Source organism: Sparassis crispa (genome assembly GCF_003851025.1).
Source record: "Sparassis crispa DNA, contig_000004F, whole genome shotgun sequence".
NCBI lineage: Eukaryota > Fungi > Basidiomycota > Agaricomycetes > Polyporales > Sparassidaceae > Sparassis > Sparassis crispa.
In genome coordinates, this window is record NW_020939751.1 from 802,542 (window position 1) to 821,645 (window position 19,104).

The 19,104-nt window shown below is 53.1% G+C and overlaps 5 protein-coding genes across 5 annotated transcripts; 1 reads left to right on the forward strand and 4 right to left on the reverse strand.

Moving 5' to 3' along the window:
- Positions 1–364: 364 nt before the first annotated feature.
- Positions 365–4,614, reverse strand: SCP_0502750 (hypothetical protein; the record flags this gene model as incomplete). Its single annotated transcript, XM_027758340.1, has 16 exons — positions 365–712; positions 768–866; positions 928–1,066; positions 1,119–1,763; positions 1,817–1,906; positions 1,962–2,057; positions 2,109–2,222; positions 2,274–2,390; positions 2,452–2,640; positions 2,694–2,820; positions 2,876–2,966; positions 3,017–3,313; positions 3,378–4,015; positions 4,086–4,329; positions 4,387–4,432; positions 4,487–4,614. The coding sequence occupies 16 exons, from the start codon at positions 4,612–4,614 to the stop codon at positions 365–367; spliced, it is 3,408 nt and encodes a 1,135-aa protein (XP_027614141.1).
- Positions 4,615–6,256: 1,642 nt separating this feature from the next.
- SCP_0502760 (Uncharacterized beta-glucan synthesis-associated protein) lies at positions 6,257–8,473 on the reverse strand (the record flags this gene model as incomplete). Its single annotated transcript, XM_027758341.1, has 8 exons — positions 6,257–6,347; positions 6,398–6,545; positions 6,604–6,631; positions 6,687–7,316; positions 7,367–7,389; positions 7,443–7,617; positions 7,667–8,272; positions 8,321–8,473. 8 exons carry the CDS (start codon positions 8,471–8,473, stop codon positions 6,257–6,259), a joined length of 1,854 nt encoding a protein of 617 aa, XP_027614142.1.
- Positions 8,474–10,906: 2,433 nt separating this feature from the next.
- On the forward strand, positions 10,907–12,337 carry SCP_0502770 (Dihydrofolate synthetase; the record flags this gene model as incomplete). Its single annotated transcript, XM_027758342.1, has 1 exon — positions 10,907–12,337. The coding sequence occupies one exon, from the start codon at positions 10,907–10,909 to the stop codon at positions 12,335–12,337; it is 1,431 nt and encodes a 476-aa protein (XP_027614143.1).
- A 656-nt stretch (positions 12,338–12,993) lies between these two features.
- Positions 12,994–14,990, reverse strand: SCP_0502780 (DNA damage tolerance protein; the record flags this gene model as incomplete). The annotated part of the gene is made up of 8 exons (XM_027758343.1): positions 12,994–13,168; positions 13,248–13,395; positions 13,445–13,593; positions 13,649–13,761; positions 13,810–13,965; positions 14,434–14,605; positions 14,747–14,804; positions 14,939–14,990. The coding sequence occupies 8 exons, from the start codon at positions 14,988–14,990 to the stop codon at positions 12,994–12,996; spliced, it is 1,023 nt and encodes a 340-aa protein (XP_027614144.1).
- Positions 14,991–15,666: 676 nt separating this feature from the next.
- SCP_0502790 (hypothetical protein) lies at positions 15,667–18,765 on the reverse strand (the record flags this gene model as incomplete). Its single annotated transcript, XM_027758344.1, has 12 exons — positions 15,667–15,733; positions 15,856–15,898; positions 16,020–16,116; positions 16,213–16,252; positions 16,371–16,501; positions 16,588–16,984; positions 17,038–17,131; positions 17,183–17,352; positions 17,426–18,208; positions 18,260–18,401; positions 18,449–18,462; positions 18,656–18,765. 12 exons carry the CDS (start codon positions 18,763–18,765, stop codon positions 15,667–15,669), a joined length of 2,088 nt encoding a protein of 695 aa, XP_027614145.1.
- Positions 18,766–19,104: the final 339 nt, after the last annotated feature.

Genomic DNA, 19,104 nt, shown 5'->3' on the forward strand with positions numbered 1-19,104 from the left:
TTACGAGTGCATTCATTGTTTGGTATTGCAACCTAATTGTCCGTAGCGCGGGCAATTGTGCCCAGCTTTCCAGTCCATACGATTATCATCCAAGAAGGTACAGACTCATCCCACATGACATGGACGAATATTGCATTACGGGAAAGGTATGAAGTATGAAACGACCACGACCATACAAAGATACAGAACGTCTAGCAAAACAAGCTGCAACGACTAGCGCAGGTCCGACAAATAGCACTGCAAGAGTGACGAATGTACAGTATGTACTCCGATTAGCCGCACAGATTAGGATATAAATGCAAGCACGTCAAGTTTCATGCAAAGGAATAAGCAAAGCAATAGACATCGACTCAACAAATAGAGTTCATCGCAGGCGAGCTGCCGGCCCTGTCTGCACATCATCCTTCTCCACGCCGCCCTTGCCGCGACCGCGGCCGCCAGACTTTGTCTTGGATGGCGGGGGTCTCGAGACCACCTCCACTTCCCCGACTTCGATTTCATCGTCCGACTCTGGTATCACCGACTCCGCAGGCGTAGTGATACCTTCTGCAGAGCCTTTGGCCTTCTGGTCCTCCTTCGCTACCCTATCCTCCTTCCAGGTCTCCGACAGAGCCAAGATTCGATCCTTGAGGTTCTCCCGGAAATTTCCAGCCTCCTTGGCGTGCCAGATTTCTTTACGCATATCGGCAGAAAAATCCCTTGGTCGCCCGTTCTACGAGTAAGGAGAGTTCAGGACGAAGTATACCTCTCATAACGGTGCAACTCACAATGATGATCTCGGCAAAATGAACGGGGTCTGACATGAATGTCCGCACAAAATGCAAAAGATATCCCCCACAGTCAGAGAAGTTTTTCTGATCAGGCACCTGTCAATGGGCTTAGATGTCAGCTAGTCCGGTGAAGAGCCATATGAAATGAATTATGCACATGTGCGACCTTCCCCTTCGCTCGACTTGTGTTCTCTAAGCCCTTTTTATCCTTTGCTTCCATTTGGAGATATGTGCTCAGCGTATTGGCAGCTTGCGGATGTCGTCCGCCTAGCGAGTCGAACGTGAAGATATACGTCCTGCCGCACCATGTCATTATCATTCGTACTCAATGAACTGAAGGGTACTCACAGTTGTTCAGTCCCAAGATTGTCGTCCTCGCCTTCCTCAGTCTGTTGTTCCTCTTCCAGATCAATAGCCGATGGACCAGCAGCCTTCTCTTTCGCCTTGGTTGATCCGGAGGCTCCGCCGTAGAACCTGGAAGGGGGGACACTCCTTTCATCATTGTCCGCCACAAATGTTGAACTGTCGGCCGATTTGATTTCAACGTCGTCATCAACAACGACCTCGGTGACAGGTATATCCTCGAGCGGATGTGGCTGAGGTGACGGCTCGTCGACGTCCATAGGAACGGCATCATCGCTCCCAGGGTACATCAAATCACCAATCTCGAAGTGGGTTTCCTTCCCCAATTCTTCACGAGAAGTCTCGCTTGGGAAACGCTGAGGCTGATCGGCTCTGTCGCTAATAGAGGTTCTTTCGAACAATACCTCCACCACCTCCTGTTCGGCCTCGCTGTCGTCGACGGTGATCGCATCCACCGAAGGGCTAGCATGACGAGAAGCAGATTCGTTCTCTATGCTAGTTGACGCTTCCGCTGCTTTGGCTTGAGACTGTTCGCGCTTGCGTTTGCGTGTAACAGATTTAATGGGGGTTGGGGGCGGAGGGTTCAGAATGTGCTCAGGGTTGTAAATAATGGCTAACCACCAGTGAAAACTGCAAACATGGTGATCACTACGTAAGGGATATAAAGAAAAATCTCGGCGTACTGTTCGTTGATAGGCACGATGACATATTTCTTCTTGAAAATATCGAATTTGGATGTCCATTTCCGCACGCTCTGGTATCCTTCTGCTTTGCTGCCGGCAGAGTACAAGTCAGTATCGCACCCAGTCGAGACGATAAATTACGCACTTCTTGATGTTAAGCTTCTTGTAAAAGAACGAACTGAACACGTAGACGTCTTCTGCGAGCTCAGGATGATTCTCGCGAAGTTCGTTTAACCACAGTCTAGAGAAGTATCATAATCACAATCCTCATAGTGACCATATGGCGACATACTTCAGACCAAACTCAATGAGAGTATCATTCAGATATTTCTCTGGTTCCAAGCGATTAAGGTCGCTACTCTTGATATAGATAGCTCCAGCACCTGCGGGTGGATAAACCAAGATACTATGCCAACGGTCACGATGAGCATTCATAACGCAGGCTGACCGTACTTACAGTTCTTCCGCTTCGACCACTGCAGAGGGACTGGAACGGGTGTTGCGGAGGGCCATTTGTCGTGTGATGCGAGTAGGTCTCAACTCCTGGATAGCATCCACATCAGGTTCGCCTCTGCTGTAGCAAGGCATAGGTCAATAGACTTCAGAACGGGTGAAGTAACAATAGCCAGACGAACTTGCGGAGTCTCGGTTGCGGCCTCGGCTTGACACTATTCGCTGTTGTAGTTTCGGATATGGGCAAAGTAGAGGATAGGCCTTCTATCTTCTTACTGGCAGGAACAGATGCACGCTTCCTTTCCAACTCCGCTACCTTGTGTTTGGCTATGGTTTCGGCAATATTCCAGCAGGAGTAGGAGCCATGTTCGCTGCAGCAGATCATGAGTTAACAGATTTTCTGGAAACGATTTGCACGACTCACTCCAGCATATTCGAGTTCTTGATTTTGGTCTTCAAATTCTCAATAAGCTGCGAGAAGAGGTGGCCATTTGACCAATTTGCGTGTCCCTTTAAGAATTTGAACGTCACAACGTTTGATCCTCTAGATCCTGACGTAAGAGATGAGCGAAAGGTCGATGAACGACCCACAAGTAAAATCCACACCTGTTTGCAATTCTCGAATCTTTCTGCAACGCGTCGATAACTCCAGCTTCAGAACTGCAGGTGACCCATCAGGTACTGGTGATTTACTGTACTATTGGTGGACGGTCAGAAGGGAAAGGTAGAAGTGATCCTTCAACTTACCGTCATGGCTTCAATATCGGAGTCAGCATTGAGTTCAAAGAACGTCGCTGCTCCCGATATGGTGGGCCTCGAGGATAGAACCTTAGTGTTTGGATCAAAAATCAACCAATAGGGATCAAGTCCCGCCTCGTTCATCTCCAAGCCAAGTAGGAATGCTTCAACAGGTAATGCAAGCAGAGGCGACTGTGACTGAGACCTTTTCGTACCCTTCTTCTTCGCCGTAGAATCGAACCCAGACGGTGCAGTAGCGACTGCGTCCAACTGATTCTGTTTGATAGGTTGTATGTTGAGTCCCGTCTGTCGTAGCGCACAAGAGATCCATTTGAGCGTGGTGTGTATGGACGCGCAACATGTCACTCACTCTAGACTTCATCTTGCTCTTGCGTGTGGCTTGTTTTATAGGAAGGTTATCGAAATCGACTGTGGGTGGCAGTTGCTCCGACCGCGTCGGTTCGAAACGTGCAATCATTTCCCGAACAGTGCCCGCAGGTACCTTTGTGAGCCCACTAGGAGAAGTTTCTCGGCCTGGTTGATCACCGAATCCAGACGCTGATTCAATGGACTCCACTTCCACATCGTCGTCCCCATCTACGACGACCTCTTCTGCGGGTGCTATATCTGCTGATGTCTGTTTGTTGTGCAGTCTACGCTGTAGGCGCTTTGTTGCAACGCCATCTCGTGCACCACGGTTTCGGGGTTGTTGTGTATCAGTGTCAAAATCATGCAGGCCGTCAGGGTGTATGCTCGAAGGTCCTGGTTCACAGAGGTCTATGACGTTTAGCGGGTCCGGGCTGGATGTTCTCCGCCGGTAGTCCGCTTGAGAATGTAGTGGACGTTTCATGACGACGCCAATATCCTCCTTTTGGTCTTTCCGTAACCCAATGTCGTCGTCGTCGTCAACGACGTAGACCGTTTGGAGGGTGGGTTCTGAACGGCGGGAGGCGGCAAGGTTTGGTACGCAGTAAGCATTCCGATTGGTTGGAATATTCTCATTCTTCGCTAGGAACCGCAAACAAAGCATGGCCAGTCGTCAGTCAAATAATATTCTCCTGGTAAATGCGAAACTCACCTGGATTACCGAAGAACTTCGACGCCGCTACGGGGGCATCGAGCTCATGGTCTCCTCTGCCACAGTATCTAGCAGTGCTGTCCAAGCGAGGACGCTTCGCGGGCCGAAAGCTCGTATGATTGTGCGCAGAAGGAATGTCGAGTACGGTGCGAGTGGCAGTGTGGTTTCCTGTCTTAGGACCATGTAGATTGCTCCCCATTCTACCTGACCAGGGGTTAGACGAACGAGAGTGTCCAGATGAGCCCTAACACCATACAAAGAAGTCATTTCGGGAGGATATAAGAGATAACGGACAACTCACCGGCACGGGGGGTATAATAGGTGTAGCTTGTTTCTCCTTCCACCGCCTGCAAACATGAGTACCACTGAAAGGAATGAGAATCACGACAAGCAGCACATACTGTGGATCCATCCTGGAGCTTGAGCTTGACGCGTCTCTGTGATTACTCGGTAAGTTGGTGCCATAAACCATACTGTCGAAAGTCGCCCGCCCAGGCTGCTCGCGGCCGCGGGCCAAGCCGTGGCTCATGCGAGTGCTTCGTGGGTGGCCGTGGATGTCCGTCGTGTTCCCAGCGAAATCTGAGGTTGCAGGGGTCACTTCTCGCTGGGAGAAATGTTAGTCGAAGAATGCTGAGCGAGATGTGAGTTCCCTCCCCTCCGCCGGGTGCACTTTGCAGCCAAGGTCAGGCGCTCAAGACGCGCGTGACGCGTCCAAATCAGGAAGGTCTCCGTCAACTCTGCGCACCCGATCTTGTTGTAACTACTGTATTTCTTCGACCCCAAAGGACTCGGTATCCCCTCTATGCGCTGCACAGTGTCTCCTCAGGGCAGGCAACTTCTGCAAAAATTGACGTCGAAGCAGCTCACAACGTTCGTCAGAAATGTGCCGCTGTCCGCGGAAATTATTACGACGTGAATGTGGTAGACCCCACCGGAATTTCCTTCCTTTGACTCCTGTAATCAGGCTACAAAATAATCCTGTATGTTACTGTGGGGAGGGGTTCTTCAGGTCTGCTATGATGCGCGCCCCCCCGAGTACTAGTGCTAGTGCGAAGAATCGGAAACGTGGCTATAACTAACATCCAGTAAAAAATTCAGGCATCAATAAGCAGCATTCATCTGTTTTGATCGTTTTGCTACAGTATACCACAAATTCACGGTTCGAAACAATCTGCCCTACATCAATCATACAAGCAACACTTCACCATCTGATCTGGGACGATCTGCCCGGCAGAGTCCAAGATGCGAACTGAGAGCCAGCCATCCGCAGACACAACACTGTATGCATTCCGCCGTCCTGAGTGGCACAATTCCGATAAGCTACAACTCTAACATACCAGATAGTTGCTTAATTACCTGACTGCAATCTGTATCCAATCTGGGCTCACCGGTGCGGAAGTCGAGCATGTACTCATCCATGTCCGAGTCTTCGACCCATTTTCCATATGGATCAGAAAGCAGGAACTGCTTGACGGGTCCAAAAATGTGATCCCCACTGCGCAGGAGCTACACACCCCATTTCTTAAGTGGTGCAAAATATCAATCCTTCCATCCGGTTTACCGAACTCCGAAATGAGCTAACGCCGCCTTGAGTATGTTCAACACAGCAGCGGTATGCTCAGAGGCCAGCGTGTACAGGAGGGCGCAACTTTTGGCCCGCCACCCGGTATAACTTCCACGGTTATAGGCAATAATTAACCCGAACAAATAGCCCTCCGAGACGAAACGACTATAAATTCAAACTTACTCTCATTTGTTTGGTGGCGTGTGGGGACTGTAGGACATATCTGACTTGGAGGGTCCGTTAGCCAGGGACGAGATGACATTGTACTAGGCGGAAAGCATAAGTAGAGAGCAATGTGACAAAAGAAACGTGTGTCCCAAACAGCACTACTGCATGCACGTAGGTATTTAGTAGGTATGAGGGGGACCTTTCAACTCTGATCCAGAGATCCAGAGGGTATGCACTGAATGAGTGTACAATCGCAGCCACGCGGGGTTATGATGGTGAGTATCCATGGGTGTATGCCAATCCTATCGGAGGAGAGGCGTAGTGTATCCGAATGCGAGTGAGTCCGAAGATGCTATAGATTGTTTCGTAGATGGGCGTGACGATGAGATGCGATGGTGGATGCAGATAATATGTGAGGACGAGAGGATGGCCTGCGTCCTCAACACCCGTTGTAGAGTTTGTTCTTAGGGAAGGTGTATCCTGCTTGCGCCCAAGTGGTAAGATTCGGGTTTGAATACGCGTTCAGGTGGCTATTGGATAATAATGTCAGTATCTGACGAGGTATTAGGATTGCGCTCACTTGTTAATGTAATCCGCAGTAGGGTAGTTGGGAGGGTCACACGTCAGACCATCGGAGGACACGTCCGAACGCTGGTACACGCGGACGTAGTCAATATACATGGAGGCAGGGAACTGCATATGCTTGAAGTCTTGCTGCTGGAAGGATGCTACAGGCAGAAAACAATCCGTCAACGTATCTCCACTTGACATGAGTAGACTACTCACGCGACATGCCCAGATTGAGGATAATATACTACATGCATGGTCAACACTGGGTGAGCAGGGTTGCAGAAAAGACGACCGCGTACCATAGGCTCCTCAGGGACGATACGCTGGCTGATCTGTGTTTGGTTGTCCGGGCCGATCGTCTGCGGAGTCAACCTCCAAGTCTCTGCTCCACCTGCATACCACTGAATGTAGCCAGCACCGCGATCGTTTGGGTTCGAGTACCACTCGTAACCATATGTCGCGTAGCTCTGGTTGTCGTAATTCGAATTGCTGACGAATGTGAGCGCCGACACCGCTTGCTGGTAGGGGCCACCCTTGTACGTGTTGAATGAGGTGATCTGCGAGTCATTGATGGGTGACGCAGTCGCCGAGTCGTCATACTGGTACTGGTAGTTGTACGGTGCGACCTGCATACTCTGCGACGCCTGCGCATGAAAATCGGCAACATCGATCTGGACCTCGAATACGTCCACTTCGGGCACTCCGCGGCCCACATTGACCGATGGGCCAGGGTGGTCCCCACCCGGACATGTGCACGCGGAAAGCTTTTGTCCTGGCAGGTAGCTAATCGGTCCGCCTCCCGTACCCCCAGTGGCTGCGGCAGCGGGAGATCCACTAGCAGTTGTCTGATTGGGGAATGTACCCACGTCGCAGGTATCGTAGCTGAATGGCCATCCACCGTCAGTTGTAGCGCCATAACCAGCACGGCCCTAATACGCCCTGAGTACTAATAATAATGAGCTAAGTTATTACGACTTACAAGGTTACCCATGGTCCAGGCGGCTAAGCCCTCTGTTAGTACCAATGGGAACGAGCACAGTGAGAAGGAAGCTCACCTGGCCAGAGTCCAGGAGCCGTGGGACTTCCAGCCAGACTGACAGACATCTCGATATAGCCGGTTGTGAAGCATAGCTTGTTCCAAGACTGCAACATCCCACTCTGGAAATTTAAATTGTGCGTCTCCTCCTCCGTCATTGTGATTACCAATTTCCCATCCTTCGTAGTGATCGCCTGCGGGCAGTGTCACATACTGTGCCGGAAGACACAGATGGATACATACCTCTGGACTGTACCATTCAAGGTCACCCGTCGCCCAGTAGTTGAAGTTTACCGCCTCCCAGTATGGGTCATCTCCCGGCCAGAATGTCCGACCAGCGGTTTCGAACTCATCACTGAACATCAGATTGTACGTCGTACCGTCTGACCCTGTGCGGGTATAAAACTCCTCGTTGGTATCCTTATCGATCAACTTCGGCATGTTGGGCAAATCTGGAATTTGCCCCGACGAATTGATTCCTCCAAGATTGAATCCTGGCGTTACGGGCGTAGGGTTTTTATAGTATGTGATGATTGGGTAGCCGGCAAAGAGTGTTAGCAAGCCGAGAATGACCACAGTAATGGCGGACACATTCAGCCAACCACGCGCAGAGAAGGGCGTGCATGAGCGGTCCATTTTGGCGTCGCGCACAGGGTCTGGGCTGTGCAGCGGATCGTCAAGGTCCTCGTCCCGCAGATCCCACATGTGGGATGCATTTGCCATCGTTGCAGAGGTGACGAGATGTGACGTAGTGTTCGGTGTCTTGTCCTCATTCGAGCTTACTGAGAGCTCAGAAGCAGCACTGAATCGGGAGGAGGCATAGCGGTTATTGTATACGTTCGGATTGTACTGAGACGAGGTCAGTACAACTCCGGACAAGAATCGGTGAGAACTCACCGAGTACGGGCCATAACCCCCGCCAATGTTACCCGTCGCGACACCACGTGTAGTCTCGCTCGCTCCTGGTTGGGAGTAGCTTGTCGCCTGCGATGGGTGCAGCATCGGTTGTGTCTGTGAGTAGGACGGGTTGGGAATATGGGAGTGGGCCATGAAGAAAGAGCAGTGGGAGCCGTCGCGCCCTGCGCACTGGTGAATGTGGATAACAACGTGGGAGCGACCTCGCGTATGGCCGCACACAGCCGTTCGCCAGCCGCCCGTCCCATTGATCCGCAGCTGCAAACTTCAGTTCTAAACTTGCATGCATGCATCAGCTTTTTTCCGTGTTTTCCTTGGAATGAGCGACTCACTTCTTCTATGCGCCTATATCTCAGGCTTAAGGATGGTGCCACTCCGAGTCGGTTCTTCAATTTATCGACAGCGGATCACGTCGAATATATTCCGAGATGGCCATCTTGATTTCAGGTCGGGCGGATGGGAACACCATAACTACAGTGGAGTGTGTTTCGCTGCTACTCATTTTTGTGCGCCTGGGCCTACTAGGAGACGATATCGTCATTGTACAGTCATAGCGCAGGCGTAACTGGGATGCTGGACCACGCGGCGGGTACTAGTACATATTATAATATCGGTTGTGGCACAACATACAGTGGTGAGAAAGCGAACGGTCGTGAACTGTGCAGTTTACGCACGAGTCACCGAAGATCTAGTGAGCTAGTCATTAAGCTCGACATCCTATAGGCCTCTTGAAGTATTATTTGACGGGAATAAACTGGGGAGGTTTGACCTGCAAGGCGGCTATCCTGATAATATTCCCGGCGTCGACAACGTCTGGTTTCTGAAATCATTCAGAAAATAATAGGATCGCGGGGCAGGGGTGATAGGTATGCATGGATGTGTGAAATGGAGAGGCCGAAAGGGCTATTATTCTCGACGTATCTGAGCACGCGTCGTGTGTTCTCCTAACTGCTGCAGACGGCCAACGGTCGCGACGAAGAAAAGGGGGAAAAGACTTCGAAACCTCGAAATGTTCAAGCTGATGACCTTCCCTGGTGGTCTCCCAGTAAAGACAGTCTAACTACGTGCTCAGCTATTCTGGCATTGAAAATGCGGTGTTTTTGACTCTCCGATCCTTCTGCTTTCAGAAATGAATTAATATGTCAATGAGGACAATGACGTAGTCAACGCCTTGGTACAGCGACCTACCAATTTTGGTGCGTCATATACCGTAGAAGGCAAGAATGATTTTGTGTGACCAACGTTCGAATACTACTAGATATACAAGCCAGCTCTTGATGAGAGCGGAGATAAGGTGCACATACTATAGTATATCGTTATTGGTGGAAGGACCACCAGCGAACTTCAGCTGAGAGCCTTCAGCTTCAGTAAGTATGTGCCGGCGAGAAATTAACGCACAGCATCAACTGTTTCTCGTACTTTCATTTCCAATCCTCTCAGTGTTTCAATTTTTATTTCTTCTATAGTAGATGAGAGCGGTTCCTCACAGTCAAGCCATCCGACGCCGTCAGAACGACTGTCATATATCATACTTCAGGATGAGTCATAGCTGGTGCCCCCAACCTCTCCAGCAGACATAAGTAGAACTGCTGACCCCCGACTGCCCAACTAGATCCTATTTCGAAAGGTGGTCCATAGTCGTGCACCTTTTCTGAACAATTACGTGACAGATTTTTTTGGCTTCGAACTACGCAGGAGCTCTGCAGAGAGATGACGAATCAACCTTGGACACTTATATACTGTACGAGCTTCTGCAACGAATTCGGAGTCAATTTTATATATATCGGTGTGTCTCAGCTGGTGTCAAGTCGGCCGAGTGACCGCGCGTCTACGATTCTGCCTCCAACATTCACGCCGTTGATCGAGAGCGCAGCAATAATTCTGTGCATGACTAGTACTTCTGCTTTCGACTTTGCAATTGGTCGAGGTCTTCACAACGTCTGAAGATTGTATTGAACGCGACCAGTAGCTCTCCTGGAATAGTGTCTTCCAAGTCCTACTACACCGGGCGGAAATTACCCAATTCACTCCGTTGATCTCCCAGAAGAAAGCTTGAAAGTTCAAACTCACCAACAGATTTGCAGCCTCCGTGTGGCAGAACAGATCAACACCCCGCAGCTCTCCAAAAATACGGCAGGGTGACAAGAAAAACCCACGTACCACAGCCTCTCCCCAGGTGCAGTACATCACATGGGACGGACTCTTACGGACTTGATCCCAGACTGAATCATTCCGTTTAACCTGTCGTCTCTATACCTCGCGAAGAACTTCTCGGGTGGGAGTCTCGGGTTCCGGGGACAATAGTCAATTCGGCCACAACTTCTGTAAGCATCACATCCTCTGTGCGACGAAATTACTTTCCGTCTTTCTCACAAGAAATAGCTCCCAATAGTTCCTCTCAAATATTCGCTGTCTAGTTCCACCTCTTTTGAATATCCAGCTAAGCTTCCAGCTTATCTCATCTGATAGCCACACCTCGACGCGTGAATGCAGACATGGGCATCTCTTGCCTCTCATCTACGCCGTAAACCCACACCACCTCTCGTGAACTATCGACGTTCGCACACGATGCCTGCTATTGACCTTTCTCTGGATCGCATACGGCTCCTCCAGGCTCAGCTTCCGCCTTACACCCGTCCAACCTGTCATATCGCCGGCACCAACGGCAAGGGAAGCGTCTCTGCCCTCCTGCACTCTATCTTGCGTGCATCAGGATCCTCCGTGCCGCTCACGGTCGGCCGCTTCAACAGCCCCCACCTCGTGACCATACGCGACTCTATCATCTTGAACGACGCTCCCGTCTCCCCGGCCGCCTACAACCAGGCCCGGAATCACGTCGAAAACGTCGATTCCTCACACGGCATCGGCGCAAGTAACTTCGAGCTACTCACCTGTACTGCACTTTACCTCTTTGAGCGTGCCCGTGCCGATGTCGTTGTCCTCGAAGTCGGCATGGGCGGCCGCCTTGACGCGACTAACATCGTCCCAGACGACTGCATTCTGGCTTCTGCCCTCACTGCAGTGGATCTTGACCACCAGGCCTTTCTAGGCACAAGCATTTCCGCTATCGCGCGCGAGAAGGCGTCTATTGCGCGTCCGGGAAAGCCTTTCGTGCTCGGGCAGCAAAGTCACCCAGAAGTCGAGCCCGTCATGCGCGAGGTAGTGGAACGCATCGGAGGCGATGTCCTGATTGCTCCGGAAGTCGAATTGCGAGGGTGGGACGAGAGTATTGACGGACCATACCCCGCCGCGACTGGAGAATTCGTGCCGCCAGTCCCACAGCCTATCGAAGCGCATCTGTCGTGCTTCGCAGAACCCCTTCGGGCACTTCTACCCCTGCACGGCGCGCACCAGCTCGCGAACCTCAGCACCGCGCTTGGGGTAGTCTCCGCGCTACTTACGCATCCCTCAAGTACGTGCCTGCGTGAGCACCTTCACATAACTCCAGCTAGCATCGCACAGGGCATTCGCAACACAACTTGGACAGGCAGACTCTCCTTCCGCAAGGTGACGCTCGCGCCTCCCTCAGGGCTTTCCTGCCTCGTTCTCGCCGACGGCGCACACAACCCCGCTTCCGCGCACACGCTCGCTGCATATCTCTCGCCGCACCTTGCCCGCACGCCTGCGCCTGCCATTACATTTCTTCTCGCGCTCTCTCACTCTCCGCCAAAGAGGCCCCACGAGACGCTCGCACCGCTACTCGGGCTCTCAATTCCCCGCCTCGCGGTCGCCCTTCTGCCGTTCTCGCCGCCGGAAAAGATGCCCTGGGTGCATCCTGAACCGTTTGCCGAGCTGCGCGCTACGGTGAACGAGCTCGCACCGCAAGCAGAGGTGTACGAGCCCGACGCGCGCGCGATGCCCCAGGCTCAGCTCTCCGAGGCGCTGACCTGGGCCGCGCAGCGGCAGCAGCGCGAGGGAGGGCTCATCGTCGTCGCCGGAAGTTTGTACCTCGTTGGGGACTTCTACCGGTTGTTGGAGGGAATTCAGGCCGCTGGATGAGGATCAACTTTGGAGCTGAGCTTTTGTTGAACCGTGAACGGTTCCCGCCTCTCGCAGTATGACTGCAAAGCTCGAATAAAGCCTTACTTCACTCTGAGACGCTCGACGAGCTCGTTTCCCCACTCGTATATCGAACTTTGTTTACGTCCGCGATATGCAAACGATATCTCTGCCCTACCTACTGTAGAGATCGCTATAACGTGCTATGGCGAGTGCGAGATGTGATGTCAAGTCCGTCACCGGACGGGCCAATTCGAAGCCGCATCTCACATCTTCCCAGACATGATAGGCAACGAGCATTCACTCACTCATTCATTCACGAAAGCCCTGACCCCGGACCGCCGCGAATACGTACGTCCGTAGAAGCTGGACAGGAATTGTATTGAAAGGGCGTTCTCGGTGGTATCTGTGTAGTATCCACAGCGGTATCGCCGTGACATGGTGAACGTTGATGGCAAACCACACAACTTCCGAACCTAGCTGAGTTCGAGCACTCGAACAATTGCAAATTGCGGCGGCATCCCTATCATTTTTAGGGCGACTTCTTGCCGATAACACATAACAATGCCCACCTGACAGATTGTATAGAGCATGGTACTTCCACAACCGAGGACCAGCGATAGTGGGTGGGTGAATTACATCTTACAGGCTAGGACCTATGCGATGCCCAGCCGACAGACCGTGCCGCTGCCCAGGCTGCCATCAAACACAAAGAAGTTGACAATCGGCGACTCGCGAGCTGCGAGTGCTTTGAGTATATCTTGCGCCAGCATCCCGCCTACAACGGCGCACACTGGAGAGAGCTCGTGTGCTGCCGTCGTTGCTACTGACCTGTTTGCGCGATCGGAGTGAGACACAGATCCAGATGCCGATCGAATGTGAAGAGCGGCCGAAGGTAGTAGGTACGCACTCGATTGTTGCCCGAGGTATACTGGGCAGCGTCTGCTTGTTCACATCTGCCTTGGTCAAAAGTGCGTTCGCAACGCTCTCCAGAGGTACCGCCTCGCTCTGACTGTCGGGGAGCACCCCCCCATGAGTTGCCTGGTATTCCCATAGTGCTGCACGAGCATCAGCCAGAGGCGGCGTCCGCATTAGCCGCCGACTCACCTAGCATAGAGAAAACAGCAGCGGGGTTCAGCTCCTTCGTCTGCTTGCGCGTCATGCCCGTCCAGCGGTGCTGTAGTGCTGTGCTGAGGGGGCAATACTTTGTTGTATTCCGTATATTCTTCGCTGTGTCTTTGGGTGCAGTACGGTCTCTAGCTCGCATGCGCTAGTCAGTGGAAACATATATCGTGGAAGAAGAGGGCGTACGGTGCGATGTAGTCGTGTGTCAGCAGGTCACAGAAGATGTAGCCAAGCAGGCCGTATGTCCCGCCAGCGTAGAAGGGCTTCCCCGCACGCCGACATGCGTCATTCACGCGGATCTGCAGGAGGTGAGCTACCGGATCGCAAAGCCAGTGTGGTAGACGCACTAACGTGGCACGGTCGCTATCGGTCACGCAGACCAGGTCGACATCGTTGACAAGTGCTTCCAGTGCGTCGCCATCGAGGGGAGCCTTCGATGATACCGCATCAACTGTTACCAGTGGATTAAGACTTTCGATGCGTGTCTTCGCCGCTTCCGCTTTCTGTTAAAATTCATTGAGTCAGTCCCAACACTACGACGAATAGACGACAAATAACAAAAGAGTAGTATAGTGGGAGTTGCATTAGTATACGATTTATGATGATCTGCCGGCATGCCGGCGATTCTCTGTTCTGGCATGCTGGAGAACACCAGTGTACGTACACGCTTCCATCAAATCCTCATATTCAATCCACCGTGGGGATGGAACTGGGGTTGGAAGGAGACGAGCGCCAGGCGTGATGCGTATCCGCTCTGTGGCCTATCAAGGAGATTGCCCAGGCAAAGTTGTCACGATTATAGGATGCGAGCGCGGTGCTTCTAACCGCTGACCCGTCTTCAGCTCTTCCATACACCAATTGTCCACCTTCCTCCATTCCAGATTCCGGCCCCAGTGTCCAGCCCCGCAGCTCGGCCATATCCACTCGGCACGACGCAAAGAAATAACTGAACTGGAAGGGGAAGCACGCACCCTCGCGCCGACGTCCTCGTCGCGGAAGAAGAAGCCAGCGCCGAGGTCCGCCGGGGTGACGGGGTCGCCGTCGACTACGACAAGTCGGCCGATGCCTGCTAGAACAATGTTCTTGATCGCCTCCGTCGCGACGCCGCGCAGGCGCACGACGAGGATCGTCGCGTTGCGCATTCTGTGCAGTCGCGTCCGCACCACACAGCGCAGGCAGGAAGTAGTTTCACGCACACAGTATGTCCAGGAATGCGCCAAAAACGCGTAAGGAAGTCATCGTGAGTGTTGGTCGGCGCGCATGTCCGAGTTGGGCTGCGCTGACCTCTGCTGTGCCTCGAGTCCCCAGAGCCGGATCTGCCTGTCGTACACCGCCGCCTCATCTGCGCGTCAGTCAGTTATTCAATCCACCAACTAGGGTTTCGAGCATTCGCGTGGCCATAACCTCCACTGGGAGACTACCCGCCTTGGTGCAGTCTCTCTGTGTGGTCTCTGCATACGCCGACATGCGACTGACCTTCAGTTATCTGGAGGGGCTCGGTCTTCGCGCTCGAGTCATTCGTAGCCATGTATTTATGAGATTTCGCTCTGGACAAAGTGTGTGTGTCGAGGAAGATGTGTTAGGGCTGGTGGTTTCCCAATCAGGAAACATATATTAGTCAGCACATAGGTATGTCGGAGAACATACTGGAATCTCCTAGAATTACTGTGTAGTATAAATATATGGCCCCAACCGCATGAGCCCCTCATGCGCTTGTGACCCATGGCCTAACAGCCGAGTGAGTAGTAGTGATCAACCTCACAATAAGATGGAAAGAGTGGCAGCGGTTTGGCGAGGGCCACAGAACCGTTGTGTTCTTACTGCTCCTTCCATATCCGGAAACTCGCGGTTTGCCGCACCACAGAAGGATTGGCGAGGAGAGACCATAACAACACGAACTCGATAGCAGCGGGTAAAATATGTGTACAATACAACTAACGCGCAATGGACACCTATCGCCAACCCCGTGGCACACAACAGTAGGACAGTAACTATCCAGTAAGAATACAGAAATAGTGTAGGTGAGGGTAACAGCCCGCGCAGCGTGGGGAGGGTAAGAGCAGCAGATACGAATATAGAAATATCGATAGGTGAGCGCAGCCAGTCCCGGGTTCCATTACAATACAAAGGCGGAGGGAAGGACAGAAAGTGACGGTATGTGAGCGCCGTACGCCACGAAAGCCGTGTGCGACGAGACGCACGGGTCAACTTGCACCCATGAGTGGCATGCCGTCCGCGCTGGATGATGCCACGTCTCTCTCGTCGTCCAATCTGCATCCTCGCCAGGCAAGGCAATTCCAGTCCAGGTCGCATCGACACGACACATAGCGAGGAAGAGGAGGGGAGCGGCCAGTGAGTAAACCGCCGAAGAAACCCCAACACGCGTCACTCACAAATAGTTGCGCTCGATCTCTGATAGAATCGACAAAAAGTCCCCTAAAAGCACCGAGACGTACGTCAGCGAGCACGCTCGAGTAGACTCAGAAACGCAAAAGCAACCGCAGCGACGATGGAAAGGGCACGCAACTGAATGAAGAAGGGACGGTGGGACACTTACACAAGTAGGCGTGCGCACGCGCAGCGGACGCCGGTGCGGTCTCCGCCTTGCGCACAGCATCGAGGAGCGTCGACGCGACGAAGCGCACTTTGTGTACCTGCAGTCGTACGATAAAATAGCATAATGGTCCCGCAGATACCACGTTGGCCTGTCAGCATCTTTCAACCGAGCATCGCAGGGTGCATGTGCTCACCAGTGAGGGTCCGTTCGTTGCGATGGACTGGATAGGTATGCTGCAGGTATTCGGGAAGCGTGAGTACTCAGATATAGCCACCGAGTACAGACACCGAATCTGCCTGCCTGTCACCCACCTCGGCAGGCAGACCGGCAGAGAGAAAGGGGACCACACACCTGTGTAGGATATTGAGGAGGTCACTTGCTACGGCTTCCCTGTCCTGAGCAACACATTGCTCATCGATGCTCCCTTGGAGCGAAGTGATCAGCTCGTCGCGGTACTGCTCTATCACAAATCGGACCAGTTGCTAGAGACGCAGTCGGAAATAATGGGAAGGGCACGGGTAGACGTTAGTAACTCGGCCGATAGTAGCATCACTCAGCAACTACCAACCTGCGTGACGTACACATTCGCCTGCATCACCAAGAACGGGTTGAGTGCGTTCGCGCGCGACGCATTGGGGTTGTCGAAAAAGTCCTTGACCTCCGCGAACGTCGTCTGCCGGAACCCCGCACTGCCATATTCAGGGGGTATGTTGGACTGCGGGTGCGCCTGCTTCAGCCGGAGCGGCTCGGGCGCGTGTGAGAGCGCGGATACGATGCGTGCATGCAGCGCCTGCACCTCATCGAGACGCGCCGTGAGGAACTGCCCCTGGGGCGGCGAGCGTTTGTCTACGCGGATGCGCACAAGGATCTCTCCCAGGAGCGCAAAGATACGGGAGCTGTAATTGAGCCCTGAGACGATAGCGGTCTTGCCATGGGGCTGGGGAAGGTATGCACTTGGCGTGATGCTGGCGATGGCATTTCAGATTCCCGAGGTTCGTGGAGACAATGCAGAACTTACTACTCGTCGTCAAGTTCTCGGGGGAAGTTGCACGTGGTGTCCTCATCCCGAAGAGAAATCGGGCGCCCAAGGAGAATGGACATGGATTTATCCGCTGCAATCCAGTTGCTCGCATCGCGATCACATCACTAAAGTTGCGGCTTACCTCCAAAGAGTAGCCAAAATGTCCTCCGGCGCGTCTCGCATTCAATTAGATCAAGGCCCTCATAGGAGGACTCTTCGTGCATGCGCAGCGTGATGGCAATGTGTGCCGCTTCGCCGAACGCTGCGTGTTGCGTCGCATCGTGGCCTTCGCAGAAGTGGTATATACAATCGCTGTTAAAACAAATTGTGGAAATTCGCGGATGTGAGTCGAGAAGATGTGGCGTTCGGTGAACGCAGCACGCACAAATAACGAATAACGACATGCATGCACGTTGGCGGATCGTATGATGCAACGGAGATATGGCGGCTCGCCTCGTGACACGTTTGCGCGAGCTTGCGCACGGCATGGCGCTCCATGGGGACGTACGATCGCGGCACTTGCACCAGCGTCGAGGCCACGGTAGACATGACAAGTGCAAAGAACAGAGGGTCGCGCTCCTCTCTGTGACCGTGCACGTCCGCCATGAACGACGGCTTGTGCACGCAGGGCGTCAGCGGGTACACAAAATCAAAGAAAAGCGCGATAATGAGGAGGAGCGTGTCACGGGGTGCGACGTCTTCGAGGCGATGCGGTCGGTAGTAGTACGAGAGAGGAGGCATCGCTGTAGGCGGAAGTATAGAGAGTGCCTGGTGCTGCTTGAATGACCAGTTATGCAGAGGATACGTGCTGAATTGATCGGTTGGGGATGCAAATGGCTGCGAGTCGTCACCAGAAGGTGGTCTACCCGATAAGCCAGCGGATGATGGGCCGTATGAGGAAGAGCCAATTGAGGGTATGGGGGAGAAGGATGAGTGAAAGCCGTCGGCTGTGATAGGATATCGCGAGGGCGGGAGGGTGGTTGTGTGCATGGATGGCACTGGGCTAAGAGAGGGCTCCAGGAAGGACGGCATGGTGGCTTGCGAGGTGGTGGAAAGGATCGACTGAGTCGGACTTGTTGCGTCGGGTAAATGGGAGATATCGAGGCCATTCTGATTGTCCTGTTGGGCTGCGGCGGCAGCTGCGGCCTCCTGAAGGCGTCGAAGATACCTTCGGGACTGTGAGCATTGCAAGAGGAAGAAAGCGAGATGATCGACTCACAAGTTGGGAGGCCCTCTCTTTTTCGGCTGATAATCGTACGTGCACGGTATTCCGAGCGCGATACAATGCTTACAGAACTGCTTTGGGTCATCCGGGTTCTCGCGAGCACACCTTACCTTGCGAGCACGACATGCATCGCAACCTGAGGGAAAATGAGGATAAAAAGCGGGAAAATGGGAGTCGACATACTCTGAGATTGCCGCCTGTAGGGAAGAAAGAGACTGTCAGTGTTGGATGGAGAAGGGAAAGGGAATATACGACATGGGGCGTGGTGAGGGACCGGAAGAAAGAGAGGAGCTGAAATGCGGGGTAGGCTCGGATACGGGGGGAACGCGGGGAGGTGATCGTGCACGAAAGCGTTGAAGGCGGACGGGGAAATGTCGGGAAAAGACTCACTTTCTCTTGACCTTGTTAATTTCGGGATGGTCCTTCAGGCCGCCGTCGTCCGAGGGCCCAGAGGGCGGCGTCGGCGACGAAGAGGATTTTGTCGGGCGGGGGAAAGGCATCGCGGACGTCGACGACGACGACGACGACGAGCAGAAAGATCCAGTGAAACGAGACGGTGGGCAAGCGGCAAGAGGGCCGGAGCGGTGGCAAGTCACCTCATTAAGAGCGCGCTTGTTTCAGCCTGTTTGGCGGGCGCTTTGGCACGCGGTCACGAGCCTCACCTAGTCTACTGCATCCTGACCATGTCCTCCTCCTCGCTGCCTTTAGAACCAGTCCGACAGCACTGCCATTCTCCCCGTAAATATATCTTGCAACATTATCTCCCAGCCCACTAAATCTATTACCTCCGAGTGTACTCTACCGTGGCCACCAGCACCATCCCCCGACCCTCCATGTTT